At 35.0% G+C, this 20,591-nt stretch overlaps 1 protein-coding gene across 9 annotated transcripts in view; it reads right to left on the minus strand.

The window, feature by feature from the left end:
- Positions 1-20,591, minus strand: part of ARAP2 (ArfGAP with RhoGAP domain, ankyrin repeat and PH domain 2) — a 219,135-nt gene that overhangs the window by 16,362 nt on the left and 182,182 nt on the right. For all 9 annotated transcript variants that reach the window (XM_055111263.2, XM_034958425.3, XM_003832149.5 and 6 more), the window contains 2 exons: positions 9,221-9,360; positions 718-800 (listed from right to left, as the gene is read on the minus strand). In XM_055111263.2, the coding sequence (XP_054967238.2) occupies positions 718-800; positions 9,221-9,360 (223 nt within the window). The remainder of the gene's footprint in view (positions 1-717; positions 801-9,220; positions 9,361-20,591) is intronic.

The raw sequence follows: 20,591 nt of genomic DNA on the forward strand, positions 1-20,591 counted from the left end.
TCTAGGCTTAGAAACTGAGTATGAAGGCAAAAGTGAAGAAATTTTCAGCAGCAAAATCTCAGAAGCAAGCACATATAAATGATGTTCATGATACTAAGTATTAGTGCAAACATTTATTAGCTAATCAAAGTAATCTGTGATAAGAAATTGTGGTGTAAATCAAATGCTGGGGTACATGAAGTGTTAAAGAGGCACGCAGTCTGTAGGAGGCACCCACCTCCTCTAGCGCTTACATGCTATGATGGGTTTTCAGTACCAAAGTCAGCATAGTAAAAAGGGAAAATTACAGAGCCAGAACCAAAACATTGTAGAAGCCAAGCATCAGGAAGCTGGAGGGCAGCATTTGCTTTCCTGTGTTGTAGACTTGCCTGAGATGCCCTCAGGTTGTGATGTGACAGCTCAGGGAATGAGATGCAGAGGAAGCCACGTACTTCCCAGTAGACAGGGCCTCCCGGGATTTCTTACTTTACACAGAGAGATTGCAATCACCAAGGAGCTTGGTCTCAGTCTCAGTGGGAACATCGTCCCTCCTTATCTACTCATACAAGTTCCTTGATCTGCCATAAGAACCCTGTGACAGGGGAAGCAACTTAAAAAAAAAATAGCCTAAAACTTACTTTATAAAAAGTTAGACTAATGCCACTGATCCCTAAATCCTTAAACAGACATATTTTTCCCATAAGTTTTTCCTTTCAGCACTTCCCTTTCAAACTTTACCTTGTTGGAGGCTTCATTTTCTTTTTCACTCCACGATAAAACTTCACGGAACTGAGAGAAAACATCTTGTCATGTTTACTACTCTGTAAGGTAAAAAAATAATTTGTAATTAAATGGATTTACACATTTCCTTACATTTTCTTTGAGCATTAATGATTGGGTTTAGAATTGTTTAGTTTCTCAGTGTTTCATAAAACAAACATTTCATGAGTTTAGTAAATGAAGACTCTTCAGATTTACAATGAAGACTCTTAGGATTTACAATACAATCAATACACATTAATAATGTTGGATATATTCATGTTATATACTTGTACACATGTATATACAGACATGCACATGGCTCTATAATTCTTGATTCAAAAACACTTGAGGTCAGATGTGCATCATGTCGTGGTTAATACTGAGTGCAAACTTGATTAGATTGAAGGATGCAAGGTATTGTTCCTGGGTGTGTCTGTGAGTGTTGCCAAAAGAAATTGACATTTGAGTCAGTGGACTGGGTGGGCACCATCTAATCAGCTGCTAGTGTGGCTAGAATAAAGCAGGCAGGAGAAGATGGAAGAGCAGACTTGCTAAGTCTTCCGGCCTTCATCTTTCTCTGTGCTGGATGTTTCCTGCCCTTGAACATCAGACTCCCAAGTCCTTCAGCTTTTGTACTCTTGGACTTACACCAGCAGTTTACCAGGGGCTCTCGGCCTTCAGTCACAGACTGAAGGCTGCACTGTTGGCTTCCTTCCTTTTGAGGTTTTGGAACTCGGACTGAGCCACTACTGGCTTCCTTGCTCCTCAGCTTGCAGACGGCCTATGGTGGGACCTCACCTTGTGACTGTAGGAGTCAATATCCCTTCATATATACATCTATCCTATTAGTTCTGTCCCTCTAGAGGACCCTGACCAAATTACATCAGAAGTGATTTTTCATATTTTAAAAATATAATACAATGCATATGCCATATGTTTTGTAACTCCCCATCACCAATGTTGACTGGGGTAGTACCTTGTATTCAAAGATATTCATATTTTCAAGATAAAGGCTATATATATCTTCGTGTTGTTTTGGGTCAGATTTTGCCACCAAATGAGCTGGGATTTTCTATACTGTTTGGATTTCGGAATTATGGAAAACAGACTCGTGAATATATATGAACACATATTGAGGTATCTCAAAAATCCAAATTAATGAAAATTATCCTAATTAAAATAGACTATTAAAAATTTAAAGTTGCCCTAGAGCAATTATATTTTCTTTACACCTCTCGCAATACTCAGCAGTCAAATTAGAAAAGCGAGGAAAATATGCTCATAAAATTAAAAATTAGTTTCATAAAGCAAATAGGTTAGGAGGATATAAAAGAAATACAGGGGAAAAGTAACCAGGAAGATGATCAGAAATAATGCTGTGGTGACCAAAGGCCTGGAATTTACATGGTGAATTTATTCCTAATCACTATTATCAGTAAGTTCACTATTATTATCATAGTAGATAATATGTTTTAAAAAAACCATATTTTGAATTTTTCCCCTTATAGCTAGATTTCTAGGAATTTAACCACTGAGTCATAGGCTAAGAATATGATTCAGGAAAAAATCTTATCTACACGGATAGGGTACATTTATTTACCCTATCAAAAACACTAAGGTAATACAAATGTTAAGTGTGAGCGTGTATTTATGTATTTGCTAGCCATTGGCAGTTTTGATGCGGTGAACAGTTTATCCATGTCTTTATTTGTTTGTACTAGTTCTTTATGTATTTAATATGAAATTGCCTTGTCTTTTTAAATATTCTATCCAAATTGTTCTTTGCCTTAACCTAGCTCATTGTTTACCTTATTGTTAATAAGTCAAATATACTGGTCTTTTGGGGGATGGTTTCTTAACGTTTGCTTAAATTTAAAGTGTTCCCCCATAGCTGATAAATATTCAGTTCCACGGTCTTGCAGCTTTAAGGGTTGCTTTTTTTAGGATTTAAATCTTTTGTCAATCTGGAATACATTTTTTTATATATACAGTATAAATGATAAGTTAGAAATTTTTTTGTTGACAATTATTCTACCCCAATTTATGGAACAAACATCCCTTTAGACATGCACTTTTTGTGACATATTAAAATTAAATTCTAACATAACATTTTTTACCTAAATTTATGGCACCGCACCATTGCTCTTTGTTCACTTTTATACAAGGATTATGATATTTAAGTATTTTAGTTTTACTGTATATCTTAATAGTTGGATGGCAAAATAACTCAAATCCATTTTACTTATCTCCCAAAATGTCTTCAAATTATTCTTATCTATTTATCCTTTGAGGTGAATTGTCAAATATTTTTGAAAAGTTATAAAAGTAATTTCCTTTGCAAACTTGAAAATAATTGCATTAAACCTATAAATCAATACTAGCAGATTTAACATCAATTTTACTCCTATCAGAGAAGTCTATAGTTTTCTTCTCATAAGCTTCCACTTCTTAAGGCTGTTTTCAAGTAGTTTATGCATTTTCTCTTTTAAATCCAGCTGGGGACTGATCTTTGGATATTGATTCTATAGCCTGCTAATTTGCTGAATTTTAGGGAAGAACATTTTAACAATTTGAACTGTCTAGTATGAGGTAGCTTTGTAAGGTAGTAAGTGCCCACAGTAGGATATATTCAAGGAGAGGAGAGCTATCAGGAATGTATGCAGTACAGGTGACTCCTAGCCACCTATGTCAGAGGTTAAATCAAATTACAACCAAGGTTTGTGTTCCTTTTAATAATTTAGATTGCTATTCCCTCAGACACAGTCCCAACCGAGGTAGCAGGGTTGGCTGCAACTCTAGCAGTATGGGGAAGATAGGACTTGCATATTGGAGAATGAGAAGCACTGTGCCTGAACCAGAGAGTCTTCATTTACACAGGACATTGATGATTTCATGACTGCCTACATTTTGAAAAACTTTTGGTAATAAGTAGATTGAGAGTCTGAGGTAATTGACTGCCCAAGTCACTCCTGGCATGCAGGCTCATTACTTTATACCACAGCATGTCCAAAGAAACACAAATGATATAATTTGAGAGGAGATCAGCAATTGTAGAAACACATTCTTTTCCATTTCAGTTTTGAAACTGAATATTCATAAAGAAGAGCTATATAGATCTTAATGGAAAGTTCTATAAAAGGAAATGTCGTTTGGCAAGATCGCTTTACTGTTGGCTTATTACAACTTTCTCTTTTGGTATGTGTAACTTACAGAGAATTTCTCCAAAAAGTTCAATATACTAGACTATTATGAAGTCTGAAATGTGTTGCTTCAGCCACTCCATTTCAAAGTGAAGTTTTTAAGTTAGCCAATTAAATGAGCGTGCTTAAACAACTATTCCTGGCACATAAAAAGAGTTTGCTTATTAAAGTATAGGCAACTTTTAATGATCCCCTTTACCCATTTGCTTTCTTCACACCATTAACAGTATAATGGTAATATTCTCTGAAACCTCTCACCTTTTATGTAAATTAAGTCTGAAAGCAATTAACATTTTCTGTTCAGGGAAAACTTGCAGAACAAAAGATATCTTTCCCTGTGTATTACCCCAATTTGTTTTTAATAAGCATTCATAAATTATCTCTAATTAACACAAAGTCGCTTTAAATACACTTCTCAATTTGTAATTTTTCCTCACTTTTAACTAAATCATTTTAAAAATATATACAAGCATGCATATATTAATGGCAACCACTAAAAAAAATGCTAAGTCTTTACTCAAAAAGGTTAGGATATTTTACTGTTGATAATTTACTATAAAATCATTTACAAAGTTAACATCGCCAATGGCTTCACCATCAATATTAATAGGGACAGATCAGTAACATGAAAAAACAACAAAATGAAGTCATGTGCTGAAAATAATCATAGTTTGAGTTTAAAGGAAAAGCATGAATCTCTCATCTGCTTTTCAAAATGTAAAAATTAAAGTATCAGTTGCATTAATCTATTCTGACAGATATGCAAATATAACTTTCAAATGCTTAATAATCAGACAATAATTCCATAACTTGAGGTCACTGTTATTAAAAAATGTGTTCAGTATCCTTAAAGAGCACTGTTTTCAGAGAAGTTCTTGAGACTATCACTGCCTACCAGGTTATATAAGTTAGCTCAGATTGAGCAAGATGATCCTTTCAAAAAGATACAAATTCTTAAAGCAAAACTTACTCTGTTAAGGGATATGAGACCCTTCATCTCACTTACAAAAACAATGCATCTGTAAAAGTCACTGCATGAACAGCCTTCCCTGTGGCAGATATTAAAGTGTACATCAGCTTGAGAGAAAACAGTATAAAAACTGAACTGTTTGCATTTCCTTATTTAAAAATGTTTGATACTATTTAATAAAAGTAAACTTACTCTCTACACATAAAATTCTTTCAGCAAAAACACTAAGGTAATACAAATGTTAAATTTCCTTTGTAAGTTTCTGCATGGAGCCTTTGGAGTCTAATGCCTGGAAATGAATTCTGACTCCATCGCTTACTGTGTATGTGATTTTGGACAAGTTATGTAATGTCTTTGAGAGTCTTTCTTCATCTGCATAGTGGGAATAATAAGAGTACCAATTTCGTGGGGTAACTGTATAGATAAAATGAGATAATCCAAATAAAATGTATGGAACTCTGCTTCGCATAGAGTACCCACTTGAATGTTAGTTGCTGCTATTATTACTGCACTGTCATTACTACTACCACCAACTACTATATTTGTTTTTAGCAACCTTCTGTTGCTACACAATGAAAAGTGTCAGTTTCTTGACGGGATGAAAAAGTTCAGGTTGATTTCTAAATACGCCAACTGCAAAGGTGATCCTTAACCAACATATTATGTATATGCAAGGACCGTGATTAAAGAAATCAGTCTTTTGAAAATCAAGGTGGGTGGTCCACCGCACAAAACCAAACAAAATTCTATCAGATTCAGTTCTAGCTGACTAGAATAATAAGCTGTGAAGTCTAGCCTGTATTTTCACAAGCATAAACGTAAAGTTTGTGAACCTTAAAATCTGATGTGTTCTATCACATAACCCCATAATTCTAGGAAATCTACTATTCCTCTATGGGTAAAATTGAAGAATGATAATAAATGATAGTAACCACTTGATACCCACACAGACTCCCTTCTGGATATCAAGTGGGGGTTCAAATGCAGTATATAATATGAATCTGTGATAAGGGCTGCAGAATTCAGGCTGTTTTATTAGTCTCCTGCCTGGACATTCCACTGTCCTTGAGGAAAGCAAACATTGGAATGTACACACAGAATACAATGCTACTATGATTTATTCATGCCCACATGGAGGCTCCCCTGCTGGAGGAATACACAGAGAAAGTAATTAAAGCACACGGAGTGCTGAACAGAAGCCACAGAACAAGACAGCCACAGCTTTGGAAAGCTGCCTAACAATTCTTTCTTTGTAACATATTAACAGATGTTAAAGTCTGGTCTTTCTTTGTGCATCTCCACAACAGAACACAGTGAAGCATCATTCACTTATAAGTGTGCAAGCAATGTTTACCCAAGTGAATTTTATAATTCAATATTTAAAAAGTATTTTCCAGGTCCTGCTGACTTTCATTCTACATTTAAAGTAATTGCCTTGGTACTACTTGAATCTCAGAGAGTTGTTGCTGCATACCCCCATGTGACCACCATCCAAAACAGGAGAAAGAACATTTCTATCTAGAAAGTACCCCACTGACCCTTTTCCTTGGCAATTCTGCAGCAAACTCTGTCCCCAACCTAAGCAAACACTTTCTGACTTCTATCACCATAGAATGGTTCTGCCTGTTCTTAGACTTCTTATGCACAGACTTATATGATACTATTTTGTGTCAAGTTTCTTTGGTTTCAAAGGTTTTAAAAACTCACCAATGCTGTGGCTTGTTTTAATATTCATTTTTGTTGCTGAGTAGTATTACATTATATGAATAGAATATTTTCCTATTGGTGGACATTTGGAATGCTTCCAGTTATCAGCTTTTATGAATAAATCTGCTTATGAACATTCTTGTACAAGTGAGTACAAGTAGTTGTACTGCTTGAGTAGAGCCACTGGATCATGGAGTAGATTATGTTAGTAACTTCATTTAAAAACTGACAAACAGTTTTACAGAGTGATTGTGTGATTTTACCCTTCCACCAACAATTTATGTGGGAGTTCTAATTACTCTACATCATTTTTTAACATTGGGTGTTATCACTGTTAAGATTTTAGTCATACCAATGAGTGTAAAATAGTGTCTTGTGGTTCTAGTTTTAATTTCCTGATTATTAATGATATTGAACACTTTTGAATCAATGGGTTATTGGCCATTTCTACATCTTCCTTCATGTAATGTCTGTTCTATCCTTGCCATAATTTTTATTGAACTGCTTTTCTTATTGTTGATTTAGAAGAGCTCTTTATACTCCTGATATAAGTCTTTTTCTGATATATGTTAATTAACACATTTTCTCAATCTAGGACTATTAGTACACCTATTAATACATTTTTCTCAATCTGGGACTTGCCTATTCATATTCTTAGTGGTATCTTTGGATGAGCATGCTATTATTATTACATTATATTTATAAAAAGAATTTTCACATATATTATTAGACCACTAGCTTGACTAATAAAGAAGAGAGAATATTTGATAAACACAATCAGAAACAATAAGGGGAATATTACTACTGACCCCATAGAAATATAAACAAGTATCAGAGAATATTATGAATACCTCTATGCATATAAACTAGAAAAACTAGAAGAAATGGGTATATTCCTGGACACATACAGCCTCCCAGACTAAACCAGGAAGAAACTGAATCCCCGAACAGACCAATAACCAGTTCTGAAATTGAAGCAGTAATAAAAAGCCTACCAACCACAAAAATCCCAGGAATCGGAGGGATTCACAGCTGAATTCTACCAGATGTACAAATAAGATCTGGTACCATTCCTACTGAAACTATTCCAAAAAATTGAGGAGGGACTCCTTCCTAACTCATTCTATGAAGTCAGCATCATCCTGATACCAAAACCTGACAGAGATACAACAAAAAAGAAAACCTCAGTCCAATATCCTTGATGAAACATCAGTGCAAAAATCCTCAACAAAATAGTGGCAAATTGAATTCACCAGCACACCAAAAGGCGTATCCACCACGATCATGGAACAGTATGCATCCATAAAAAAGAATGAGATCATGTCCTTTGCAAGAACATGGATAGAACTGGAGGCCATTATCGTTGGCAAACTAACATGGAATAGAAAAACAAATAACGCATGTTCTTACTTACAAGTGGGAGCTAAATAATGAGAACACATGGACACATAGAGGGGAACAACACCCACTGGGGCCTTTTGGTTGGTGGAGCATAGAGGATCAGAAAAAACAACTAATAAGCACTAGGCTTAATACCTAAGTGATGAAATAATGTGTAAAACCAATCCCCATGACTCAAGTTTACCTATCTAACAAATTTTCACTTGCACTCCTGAACTTAAAAACCAAAAAAAATTTCAACAAATTAAAGAAAAATGCTGTTAACCTGTCGCAGTCTTATAAAAACCAAATCCCTGGAGGTGGGGCCTGTGCACATTTGTTTTACTTTTTTTATCCTAATGCTTTTTAAAAATTGCAGTGTATATATAATACACATATAAAAAGTACACAAATCATACATATTAGCTCCATGAATTTTAATAAAGTGAACATACTGGTGTAACCTGCACCCAGAGAATATAAAAAAAATCATATATTATTTTTTAAGCATTAAAACAACCTGACATGCAGAACTCATACTATCTTAAATTACAGATTTGGATACTGAGGTTGAGAGGTTAAGTTACTTATTCATGTAACCAGCTCTTCACAGAGATGAGATTTTCTGATGTTAAGTTCAATATTTTTATAGCTACATCATTTATCTACTCCCTCTTTTATATCTCTAATTCTCTTATCCACTCCACAATTATTTAATAAGATCTTTTAGGGAAATAAATTAGACGGAATATATCAATAAGATTACATTAATACATATGAAATTAAAAATAAGTCAATTCATTCAACCGTATAGGAAAGATACTAATAAGAGTTATTTTAACTTTTGGGTTTGGTCATTTTATTGCACCTTTTATTAATTTCCAGTAGCTAATCTGAAGCCTTTTATTTTAGGGTACCACACATTCTCTATTAATTTTATTGACTGAGATGTTGATTTATAATACATATTAGACTTTTCTTCAGGGCTTAAGTCATTTACTGCCCCTCAAAATCTGAGGTGCCTAAAAAGGCCTTATAAAATTATTCACTGTGTTACTGAGTGCATTAATATCTTATACCATAGGCTGAAGGAAATCATCAGCTTACCATGCATTTTATATACTACAGGCAGTGACTTCCAAGAGAGATGGCTGACAGTAGCATAAAATACAAATGTTAATACCCACACAAATAAAAATGTATGCATGTTCAAATACTATACCTTCACATCCTTGTAAAGAAAGAGAAACCCATCTCGTAAAACAAAATACCGGTCTTGAAACTTATTTCCAGATAGTATTTTGGATGGTTCTTCTTTGATTTTCAAGATTCCTTCTTTGATGCTTCCCAGTGTACTCCGGTCTGTAAAGTACAGCATTACTTTTGTGAGTTGGGTACGTTTTTACTTATTTGAAATACAATACAAAACATTTCTATATTGTCATATAGAAAAAATAAGAACTTGTTTACTACCGCTAAAGTCTAAGGTGAACTTCCGGGAATACCATGTGTCTGAAGTATGGCTATTTATCATGTATGGGCCTGCCTGGACTGTTCAAGTAGCCACAGGCTAGAAATCACACAAAATGTGGTTAGTATAGGTTGAGAGGTGCTATAAGTATAAAGTTTCTACTAAATTTTAGACTTTATATGAAAAAAATACATATCGGCTGGGCGCAGTGGCTCACACCTGTAATCCTAGCACTTTGGGAGGCCGAGGCGGGCGGATTATCTGAGGTCAGGAGTTCAAGACCAGCCTGGCCAACATGGGGAAACCCGTCTCTACTAAAAATACAAAAATCAGCCAGGTGTGGTGGCACACGCCTGTAGTCCCAGCCACTGGAGGAGGTTGAGGCAGGAGAATAGCTTGAACCCAGGAGGCAGAGGTTGCAGTGAGCTGAGACTGTGCCATTGCACTCCAGCCTGGGTAACAGAGAGAAACTCTGTCTCAAATAAAATAATAAAAAAGAATATATCACAATTTTAAAAATATTAATTACATATTGAAATGTATTTTGGATATTGGATATGTGATATTAAATAAAACATACTGGTAATTTTACCTGTTTCTTTTTACTTTTTTCTAATGTGGCTACTATACAATTTATAATTACATATGTGGCTTGTATTATATTTCTTTTGAACCCCACTGGTATAAACAATGCAAATGTGCAGATAAAAAAGGAAACACCTTTAAGAATTCTGACTCAAATCCACAAATTTTTAAGCCATTAAAGAAATTTTTATAAATGTGAAACAGGCAAGGGTAAGAAAGGCAAAACTGCTAAGGTAGAACATTTACCCATCAATGATAGACTGAATAAAGAAAATACGGTACATTTACATCATGGAGTATTATGTGGCCATAAAAAGGAACAAGATCATGTCCTTTGCAGGGACATGATGGAGCTGGAGGCCATTATCCTTAGCAAACTAAGGCAGGAACCAAAAACCAAGTGCCACCTGTGCTCACTTATAAGTGGGAGCTAAATGATGAGAACACGTGGACACATAGAGGGGAACAACGCACACTGGGGCCTATTGGAAGGCGGAGGGTGGGGGGAAGGAGAGAATCAGGAAAAGTAACTGATAGGTACTAGGCTTAATATCTGGGTGATGAAATAATCTGCACAACACACCCCCATGACCCAAGTTTACTTATGTAACAAACCTGCACATGTACCCCTGAACTTAAAAGTTATTTTTTTTAAAAAAGAAATAACAGGAGAAAACAGAACTGATTTGAGAAATAACATACTTGAAACACTAAATCTAAACATGCAATAATTGCTACAATTTATTGATTACCTATTAGACATCCACGCATTATATACACTCTCTAATAACAACACTAAAAAAATTGTGATTATTATGTTCATTTTACACATGATAATACTAAGGCTTAGAAAGGTTAAGCAGATTTCCCAAGGCTGCAGAGCTAATTGAAGGAGATTAAAACTCAACTTAAAAAAAAAAAATTGTATTTTGGATGCAGGGGTACATGTGCATGTTTGTTACAACGGTGTTTAACGCTGAGGTTTGGGGTTCCATTGATCAAGTCACCCAGACAGCAAACATAGCACCTGATAGAAAGTTTTTTCAGCCCTTATCCTCCTCCTTCCTTTTGGAGTCCCCAGTGTCTACTGTTTCCGTATTCATGTCTGTGTGTACCCAAGGTTTAGCTCTCACCTGTAAGTCAGAACATAAGATATTTGGTAAAACCCCAATTCTAAATGCATGTTCTTTTCTAGACATTGCTACCTCAGAGAAGAAACTGAGGAATTTTACAATAATTGAGTCCAAGTTTAAACCTAACATATCACTAGAGAAGCCCCCTCACATTTCCATAATATCCTTTTCCTACTATTATGATGGGTCTAATGGACATTGACTAATAAGCCAGAATTCCCTCCAGTTTGGTTTACACATTATTTTTGTAGCTCAGAGATTGGCAAATTATGGCTGCAGGCCAAATCCAACCCTCTGCTTATTTTTATATGGCCCATGAGCTAAGAATAATTTTTACATTTTTAAATGGTTGAAAAAAATTTCTCAAAAGTTTGATGACACATGAAAATTACATGAAATTCATTAGTCCTATAAAAATAAAGTTGTATTGGAATGCAGCCTCACATTATGTACTATCTGTGGCTGCGAACACGATACAGGGACAGAGCTGAGTAGTTGTTTCAGAGACCTTATGGCTTACAAAACCTAAAACATTAACTCTAGGCCTTTTACGGAAAAAAGCTTGTTGACTCTCACTTCTCAAGAATAGCCTTAGGGGAAACTCCTCTCCACCAAGAACCTGTTCAATCTCTTTGCCTTTAGTACAGTAGTTTCTTTTTCATTCTTCCATCAAAAATGTACATTTTCTTACTATCAAGCATTGTGTTAGGCACTGTGGTAGAGGGACAAATAAAATTATAGCATTCCCAGGAACACAACAGAAAGGGAAAAGGCAAAGGATATTTCAGAAAGAAAGAATATGTGAAGGCATGAAGTGTTAACATAATTCTAATAATCTGAGCACCCTTTAAGTGAACAACTCATAGAATCACCTCTAGTGTATGTGGAGCACGAGGCAAGCAATGTGCTAGCCCTTTCCATGAATGCCTCATTAAAGGCTCAGAACCACACTTTAGGTAAATTAATCACAATTAATATAATTTTATAGATGTAGAAACAGGTTTGATATAATTATGAAACTTATCCAAGGCACACAGTTAAAGAGTGCTGTCATCAGAATTCAAAGTCAGGTCCACCTAGCTAGACTGGGAAGGTGCTATCACAGGTATTAAAAGATCAAAAATATCTAACAAAATGTTTGTCATTAAAATCCATTTTTGATGATGTGTGATGTATAAAGACATGTCAGATTCATCTATTTTTGGATTAATTTGTATTGACAGGGGCATCAGACACTGAGATATTCTTTCCTTCCCAGGAAAACTCTGGCTTATGTCAGAAAAGCTCCCCTCCTTTGCCCCACAATTTTCCGCCCATGGCCCAGTCCTTGCAGGGTGGAAGAAGAGGAGGCAGAGCCACCAGCGATAGATGTTGTTCTATAGTTTGAATGCATGCCCTAAATTTTCCACTTAAATTGTTATAATGATTCATCTTTTTCTCCTTATTTTTACATTTTATTTTTAGCATGTTCTAAATGGCTAAATGTGTTTCTGGGATTCCTATTCTATGACATTCAAGTTAGATAATTTTTGATCTGGTTTTACAAGCCAGAAAATAAGATTCAGAGAATTATAATGACCTGCCCAAAGACATAAAAATTAGTAAGTGATAGAAAAGGGGATTGAAGACTAGCAGAAATAAATACAAAGCAAAACCAAAAAGCACAATACACTTTGTGCTCCTGTGTACTGTAATTTGTTGTAGCTTATGAATAAAAGGCTCTGTGTGCATAAAAAAGGGTAGCTCCTTTAACAGTAATTGTATTTCATGTGCAAAACTGACAATGTGCCACACGTAGAAATCATTTCAACTAATTTTTGTGACACAAAAACATTCTGTGAGAACATCAAATTTGTGTTTGTTTTTTATCATGCACAAATTTGTCAGTATATCTCCAGTCTAAAACTTTCCCCTGAAATCCAGATACATATTCAACTGCTTACTTGAGAACCGAAGAACAATAAAAAGAAAGAGAAACCTCAAGCCAAATAGCCATGATATGGTCATTATGCTGTCAGCTTCTGCTTTTCCTGTAAAACAAGAGTAATGACACCTATCCTGAAGGATTGTTGTGGGCCTTACACAGGATAACGCACACACAAGATGTATGGCAGAACACTGTATCAGGTCTATCAGTTTAATACCTTTCTGATATTAAGGTGATAGAACTTTAAATATCCATGCATCATTTCTAAAATGTATAAAATAAAAACTTTAGAAAAAAAAATTAGTCTTTCCGGGCACGGTGGCTCATATCTGTAATCCCAGCACTTTGGGAGGATGGGGCAGGTGGATCATCTGAGGTCAAGAGCTTGAGACCAGCCTGGCTAACAAGGTGAAACCCCATCTCTACTAAAAATACAAAAAATTAGCCAGGCGTGGTGGTGTGCCACTGTAGTACCAGCTACTCAGGAGGCTGAGGCACGAGAATCATCTGAACCTGAGAGGCGGAGGTTGAAGTGAGTCTAGATTGTGCCAGTGCATTCCAGTCTGGGCGGCAGAGTGAGACTCTCTCAAAAAAAAAAAAAAAAAAAAAAGAAAAAGGAAAAAAGTAGTCTTAAACCCAACAACCCTTAATCTGTTTGGGGAAAACATTTACTAATGCAGCAAATAATACACAAATGTTCACACTTAAAATTAGCATAAGAGAACAAAAGTTAAAAATACAAATAGTTGCTTACAACTCAAATATATGAGCATGGAATGACCACTTGGAAGCAAAAGTGCCCAGGATTAATCACATTACTGATCCTAACCATGAATAAACATATATAACAAACCCAATCGTTTTCATGATACACATACTGACCTCAGACAGTATTTTATTGATCACACCATCATACTAATAGATTCTTTTTAGGTACTTCGTGACTTTTAAATAATTACTGAAAAATATACTGCTAAAATTTGTCTTCTGGTACAATGTCTTAATATTCAATTCCACAGAGAAATATTGTAAAGGATTTTTATAGCTAAGAAGTATAGTAAGCAATTTGTTAAACATTGTATGGACTTGGTCATATAGCTGGTTTAGAACAAGAGAGTCAAGAAAGGCATCTATAATGCCTTGTTGGTTTACAAATAGGTATTTTTAAAAGCAAGTTATAATCAAGTTGTGAAATATAGATATTTAAATTGCTTAAGTCAGTAAAATCCATTCACACCTTCTGACAGTACTTTTCATTTACATTTTTGCTCAAATTAATAAACCTTTCCATTTTTACCAAGAAATAAGCCTATGTCTGGTATTAAAGTAAACAACTCATAGTCATAAAAAACAGACTTAGGGGAAAATATTGTTTAAATTTTAAATATCGTTTAAATAGTAACATTTCCTTTAACAATCATTGTATGTGATTGAGTATATTGAGTACAAACCTCAGCGTGCACCCTATTAAGGGACTCAGGATGAAAGTTTTGAAAGGAATATATGCTAAGGATGAGGGAAGAACAAAAAACACTTTGAAATTTGAAGCTCTATGATAAATATTATGATTTAAAAGACTTTCTAAAAGCTCTCAAAACCAAATTCCTGTCTGTTCCCAAGATGTTAAAATAAGTAGAAAGCCACCAATTAAAGGCCAAAATAAAGCTACACACTTTGGCGTACACTGTGTGTAACTCTATATGTAACAAAATGAAGGTCATGAATTGAATGGCTTCCAGTAATTCATTCTTCCAAACTGTTCAGGTACTGGTTGGACTCTCAACTTTGGGGTACTTCACTCATACTTTTTACTCCCTTGATCTCTTGCTAGACAGAAAGCTCCCTTGCTAGTAGGGAAAACCATCTATTGTTTTCGTGTGAGTATAACAGGTTTGAAAGTTTAATGCACTCCCCAAAGCACTAAATTCTCCCAGAGATAAATCCTAGGATGCACATTAACAGGTAGTATTTCATTTACTACCTTTTGATCTTTCATTCCAATCAAATTACAGCATACTGTTACCTCTACTGAATCATAAAACCCTCCCCTATTCTTGGTAGTTGCTAGGATGAGAAAGGATAGGTTGGAGTTTATTGAAAGGTCTTTAAAATTAAAACTGCGGGTAAGAAAACAAACATGTATTGTAAGTTATACTGAGCTATCAACTTGTTATTAATTTAGAAAAGCTCTTTAAAAGTCACATGTAGGAAACAAAGCAGAATGGCCAAATTTATTTAAGCAGAACAGACATATCATGTAACCAGGCAATGAAACTGAAAAGCTCGCACCTCCAAAAAAAATAGTTTTTCTAAGCCATTCGAAAATCTCAGTTTTTTAGTACAAAAATAGTTATCTCCAAACCACCAGCCCCAAATTCCAACAGAATAATTGATAGGTGGAGGAGGCTGGGGTTGAGGGGAAGAGGAGAGAGAAACATACACCCAGGAATGGCATTTCTCAGATATATATCCCCCGCTTTACCCTCCATGTCCAGGCAGCTAGCAATCAATCATTATTCTTTCAGCAATTCTCTTTTGATTCAATTCCACTTCATTCCCATTGTTATCACCCTACACACTTCCTTTTCTCTATAATCCTTGGATTTCAGAATTCTCTAACTCCATGTCCTACCTTTCTAATGGCTCCAACATACAACTGCAGATTCTTGTTATGAAAACACAGTCTCCATCATTTTATAAAAGCCCTGTCCAGAGCCCTACTGTTCTAATGATTAAAGCCTTACCTTCCTAAAGCCAAAAGCCTACACTCCTCTTCCTGACTTTTAAAACATGAAATAAATGGACAACTCCTATACATCTCTGTAAATTATTAAACTAAAATATAATATTTAAGTTCAATTGATCATAATACACTATTTGGAAAACCAATCCTTGTCTCTGTGATATGACTCAAGTTAATCACCTGATTGATCTTGAGAGAAATCCTGTTTTCTTTGATTCTGTACAAATTTGATTCCTACTTCTGGACCTAACTCATCCATGAAGATTCTCCCAACTACTTCAGTCCATATTTTTTTCTCTCATGCCACTAAACTCCAAGATGTAATATCACCCTTGAATTCATGAAACATCATATTTGCTTCATAATTTAACTCTTTTTTTTTATTTATCAACATTTAAGTTCTGGGGTACATGTGCAGGATGTGCAGATTTGTTACATAGTAAACATGTGCCATGGTGGTTTGCTGCACAGATCAACCCAACCCCTAGGTATTAATGTAAGTACCCATTAGCTGTTCTTCCTGATGTGTTCCCTCCCCCTACCCTACCCTCCCCATGGACAGGCCCTGGTGTGTGTTGTTCCCCCACCCCACGTGTCCCTATGTTCTCATCATTTGGCTCCCACTTATAAGCGAGAACATGCGGTGTCTGGTTTTCTGTTCCCGTGTTAGTTTGCCGAGGATAATAACTTCCAGCTCCATCTGTGTCCCTGCTATGGACATGATCTCATTCCTTTTTATAGCTGCATAGTATTCCATGGTGTATATGTACCACATTTTCTTTATCCAGTCTATCATTGATGAGTATTTGGGTTAATTCCATATATTTGCTATTGCCAACACTGTATTTTGAAAGAAAATATTTCTACTTCTTGAAGGGCATGGGCCTTATCTACAGTGCTGGGTTGACCTGGCTACAAGAAATCCACAGAAAATATAATCTAATAGTTACTCCCATTACAATATCGTACGCCTGTCATACAAGCTATAAAGGAAGAGAAAATTCACTTTTATTTGAGCTACTCTTTACTCCTCTGAGCCTTCCCTGGTTTGTGACAAACAAACATTGTAACAGCTTCACCTCTCTTAAGTACATATTCATTTTGTATTTCCTGTTTAAAATAATGTAGACTTTGGTTTATCTTCTTCAATCTAGGTAAGAGCTGAAACAATACAGTGACTAAGAGCACATTCTGGCGCTAGACTGCCTGGGCTTGAATGACAACCACATTCTCTGCTAGATCGCAGACAGTAATCTCTAAATCTCAATTCTCTTATCTGCAAAATGAGAATACATACAGTACTTACCCAGTGGATGTGGTATATAAATTGCTCAGAATAGAGCTTGGCAGAGAACAAGAAGAATGTAAGTCCTTGTTTAATTAATGGAGGGCGGACATAATTTTTCTGTGTTGCAGAATCTAAGGCAAACACTACAGAAACAACTACCCTTACAAAAGTCTGATGACTTATAGATTTAGTTTCTAAGAGTCTAAAAACCTCATATCTGATTTATCCTTGATTTCAGGATAGTAAGGGGTTTAGGACAGAATATATAAGCTGGATATGGAGCAATCTTGACTATAATGCCTGTTTCTCCACTTATCAGCAGGTCACCTTGAAAGAGTTATGTAATACCGCTACATCCCAGTTTCTCCATTTGTAAGTAGCAGTAACCCTAAGACAGTAGGAAGATGACATAAAATAATGTAAGTAAAGCATTTAGCCCAGCGCACATAGTAAATTCACAGTAACTATGAACTATTGTTATCTCTCATATACTATCTGATCAGTGACAAGGAAATACACAACAAATTGATCTATTTTTCATGGTCTGCATGTGTCTCTCTTCTTCTCTTGCTGGCAAAGACTATTTCTTCAGAGCTGTGCCTTATCTTAAAAAATTATTTGTTCCAAGTTCTACCTGTCCCATGTACTCTAAGTGATGAAGGGCACAAATGGGCAGTTTCCATGAGAAGCAACTCCCTTGAAATTATGCCAAGATCAAGTAATTTTACAATATTTGCAGGATAACATCTAAAAAGTCCTTCCAAATTCAAAATTATGCATATTTTCTTTTCTTCAGAATTGATTGTATAGATGTATTTTTTTATAATTTTGATGAGAGAGAATTACTCATATATTTCATTCACTGTATGATATTCACTCAAAATGCACTTTGGTGAAATTTACATGAGAAGACACCAAACTGGGCATAATCACTGCTTGAAAGTATGTTACTTCTTTCTTTCTTACTTTCTTTTTTTAATTAACACTTGAAGATTTATTTTTAGAACACTAATGGGGGAGCATCTTTTTAAAGCTAACATATAGACACACTGTGACACTTCAAGAAAGTAATCTATTTCTTAGGATAAGCCAAGTATGCCCCCTTCACTCCAATCTATTCTCCTTTATGTTATTTATACAGTTGGCCCTCTGTATCCATGGATGCCGCATCTGTCAATTCAACCAATAGCACATCAAAAAATGTTTGAAAAACCAAAAATAACAATTTAAAATACAAACAGAAAAAAACATAGCATAGCTATTAGCATAGCTATTTGCATAGCATTTACATTGCATTAGGTATTATAAATAAACAGATGATTGAATGTATGGGAAGGATGTGCGTAGATTACATGCAGATAGATACTCTGCCATTTGATATAAGGGACTTGCGCATCTGCAGATTTTGGTATCCATGACAAGCAGGTGGCAGGGGGGAGACGTGGTAGTGTCCTGTAACCCACCTCCCCATGGATACTGAAGGAAGACTGTATTGATGTAGCAGTGGTTAACAGAACAAGTAGCCTGTTGACATCCTTCTATCATTAAATTATTTATAAATAGTTAAATTATAAATATAGTTACTATTGGAACAGGATTTAATAAAAAAGTACCAGAGATTTTTTTTTGCTATTTTACTACTAATGCAGCAAATTGCAGAATTCAGAAAATTGTTTTCCTATACTGTTTTCATTATTACATTGAATTATAATAAACATTTCTAAAATATAATTTAGTGTGATATATTTAATTTATATTCAATGAATGTATAATTTTCAGCATACTGTTAATAAATGCAGAGATAGTACTGGAGTTTTCAGTGATCAGATATGTTTTCTGATCACTGAAATCAGTGATTCAGATATATTTTCTTTCACGTGATTCTCATGCAACTCTGCAAAGTAGGGAAGACAGGTTATATCATCTTATTGACAAATGTGAAAATTGTGGCTCACAATTATGTGACAAGATTAGAAAGCAACATGCTAGAATATGAATTCAGGTCTCTTAATATCTAACATGAAATTTTGTCTTCTATCCTGGGATACTTCTAAGTAATAGTCATGATTACCATGACCACCATCACTATCAACCACAATAACAGTACGTGTCCAGGTGCCTTTCTTGGTTTCACGTATCATTTTACACTGCTAAGCACTCTTTTTTCCTAAAAATTACTCCTTTGACAATTTATGTGGCATTGCTCTCTTTCTTTCTTGAAACTTTTCTGATTGTTCCTTCACAAGGCCTCTTTTGCTACATCTGTTCTTTAAATGCTTGTGTTGTATCTCTGATAGTCTTACTCTAACACTAAAATTGCATGACTTAGTATTCTCCCAAGGCTAAAACCACTTTCCACACAATGAGCTCTTAGGTTTAGATATTTAGTTCCCTTCTAGACATATATCCTCAAACACACGTCAGACAGACTCTTAAAGCTCAGCACATCCAAAACTGAATTCTGTGGCTCCATCCATCACTCCCAACCAGCAAGCTCTTCTAGTCTCCCTATCTTAATATCCCAGGAGTTATCCAAACCAAAATACCAAGAACTACAATCCAGCTTTCATGGTAATGATCTGATGATATATACTCTGGAAAGCATTCCCTAACTACCTAGACAAAAGTGAGTTGGCAGTCCTCTAAAATTTGGTCAGTACTTGCTCAGTTATAAACTGTTTCATATATTTATATATTTTTAAAGTTTATTCAACATGTACTTTTAGTGAGTAAAAGAGTAAAATATAGCCTTGTTAAAGAAGGATAGCATGTACAAGAAAAACTAAGAAATGATATTTCCTTGAATAAGACACATTCAGTGAAAGAAGAGATGTCTACAATTACCCAGTTGAACTACTTTTCTGTGATTGAAAGCTCTTCATAAACATCCTGACCTAGAGTAGTCTATTACTTCATGCTGTTTGTACTCTAATATTTCAACAGTTGTCACACATTTAAAATTTCTGTTCTTTCTGGGTATAGATAATGTTTAACAAAACTCTTACATTTAAATACCTTAAATTTTCTATAGATTACTGCATGATACAGAGAGTTAATACAAATTTACCAATAGGGTTTCTCACCACAGAATTATCTTTTAGAAAATGTCAGGAAATTGGTACTCCATAGTAAATATCAGTGACTATCATCAATTTCAAAAAAAAGAAAAATTTCCAATTTAAGTGGCCTAGGTCTTACTTTTAATATCTTGTACATCTTTGGCTTTAAGAAAACATGATGGGGAGTGAAATTTAAATTATATCAGCTAGGTAAATTTATGGATTTGTATTATATTTGCTGAAATTGTCTTCTTTTTTAAGTTCATAGATAGTGAATGGCTCAGCTTTCCAGGTGTGAATTTACTTGAAGCAGTTGCATTTTGAATTACACTATTCTAATGCAAATTTAATTCCATAGCATCTGTCATATACAGCAATCTAAACTTA

Source organism: Pan paniscus, chromosome 3 (genome assembly GCF_029289425.2).
Source record: "Pan paniscus chromosome 3, NHGRI_mPanPan1-v2.0_pri, whole genome shotgun sequence".
Lineage (NCBI taxonomy): Eukaryota > Metazoa > Chordata > Mammalia > Primates > Hominidae > Pan > Pan paniscus.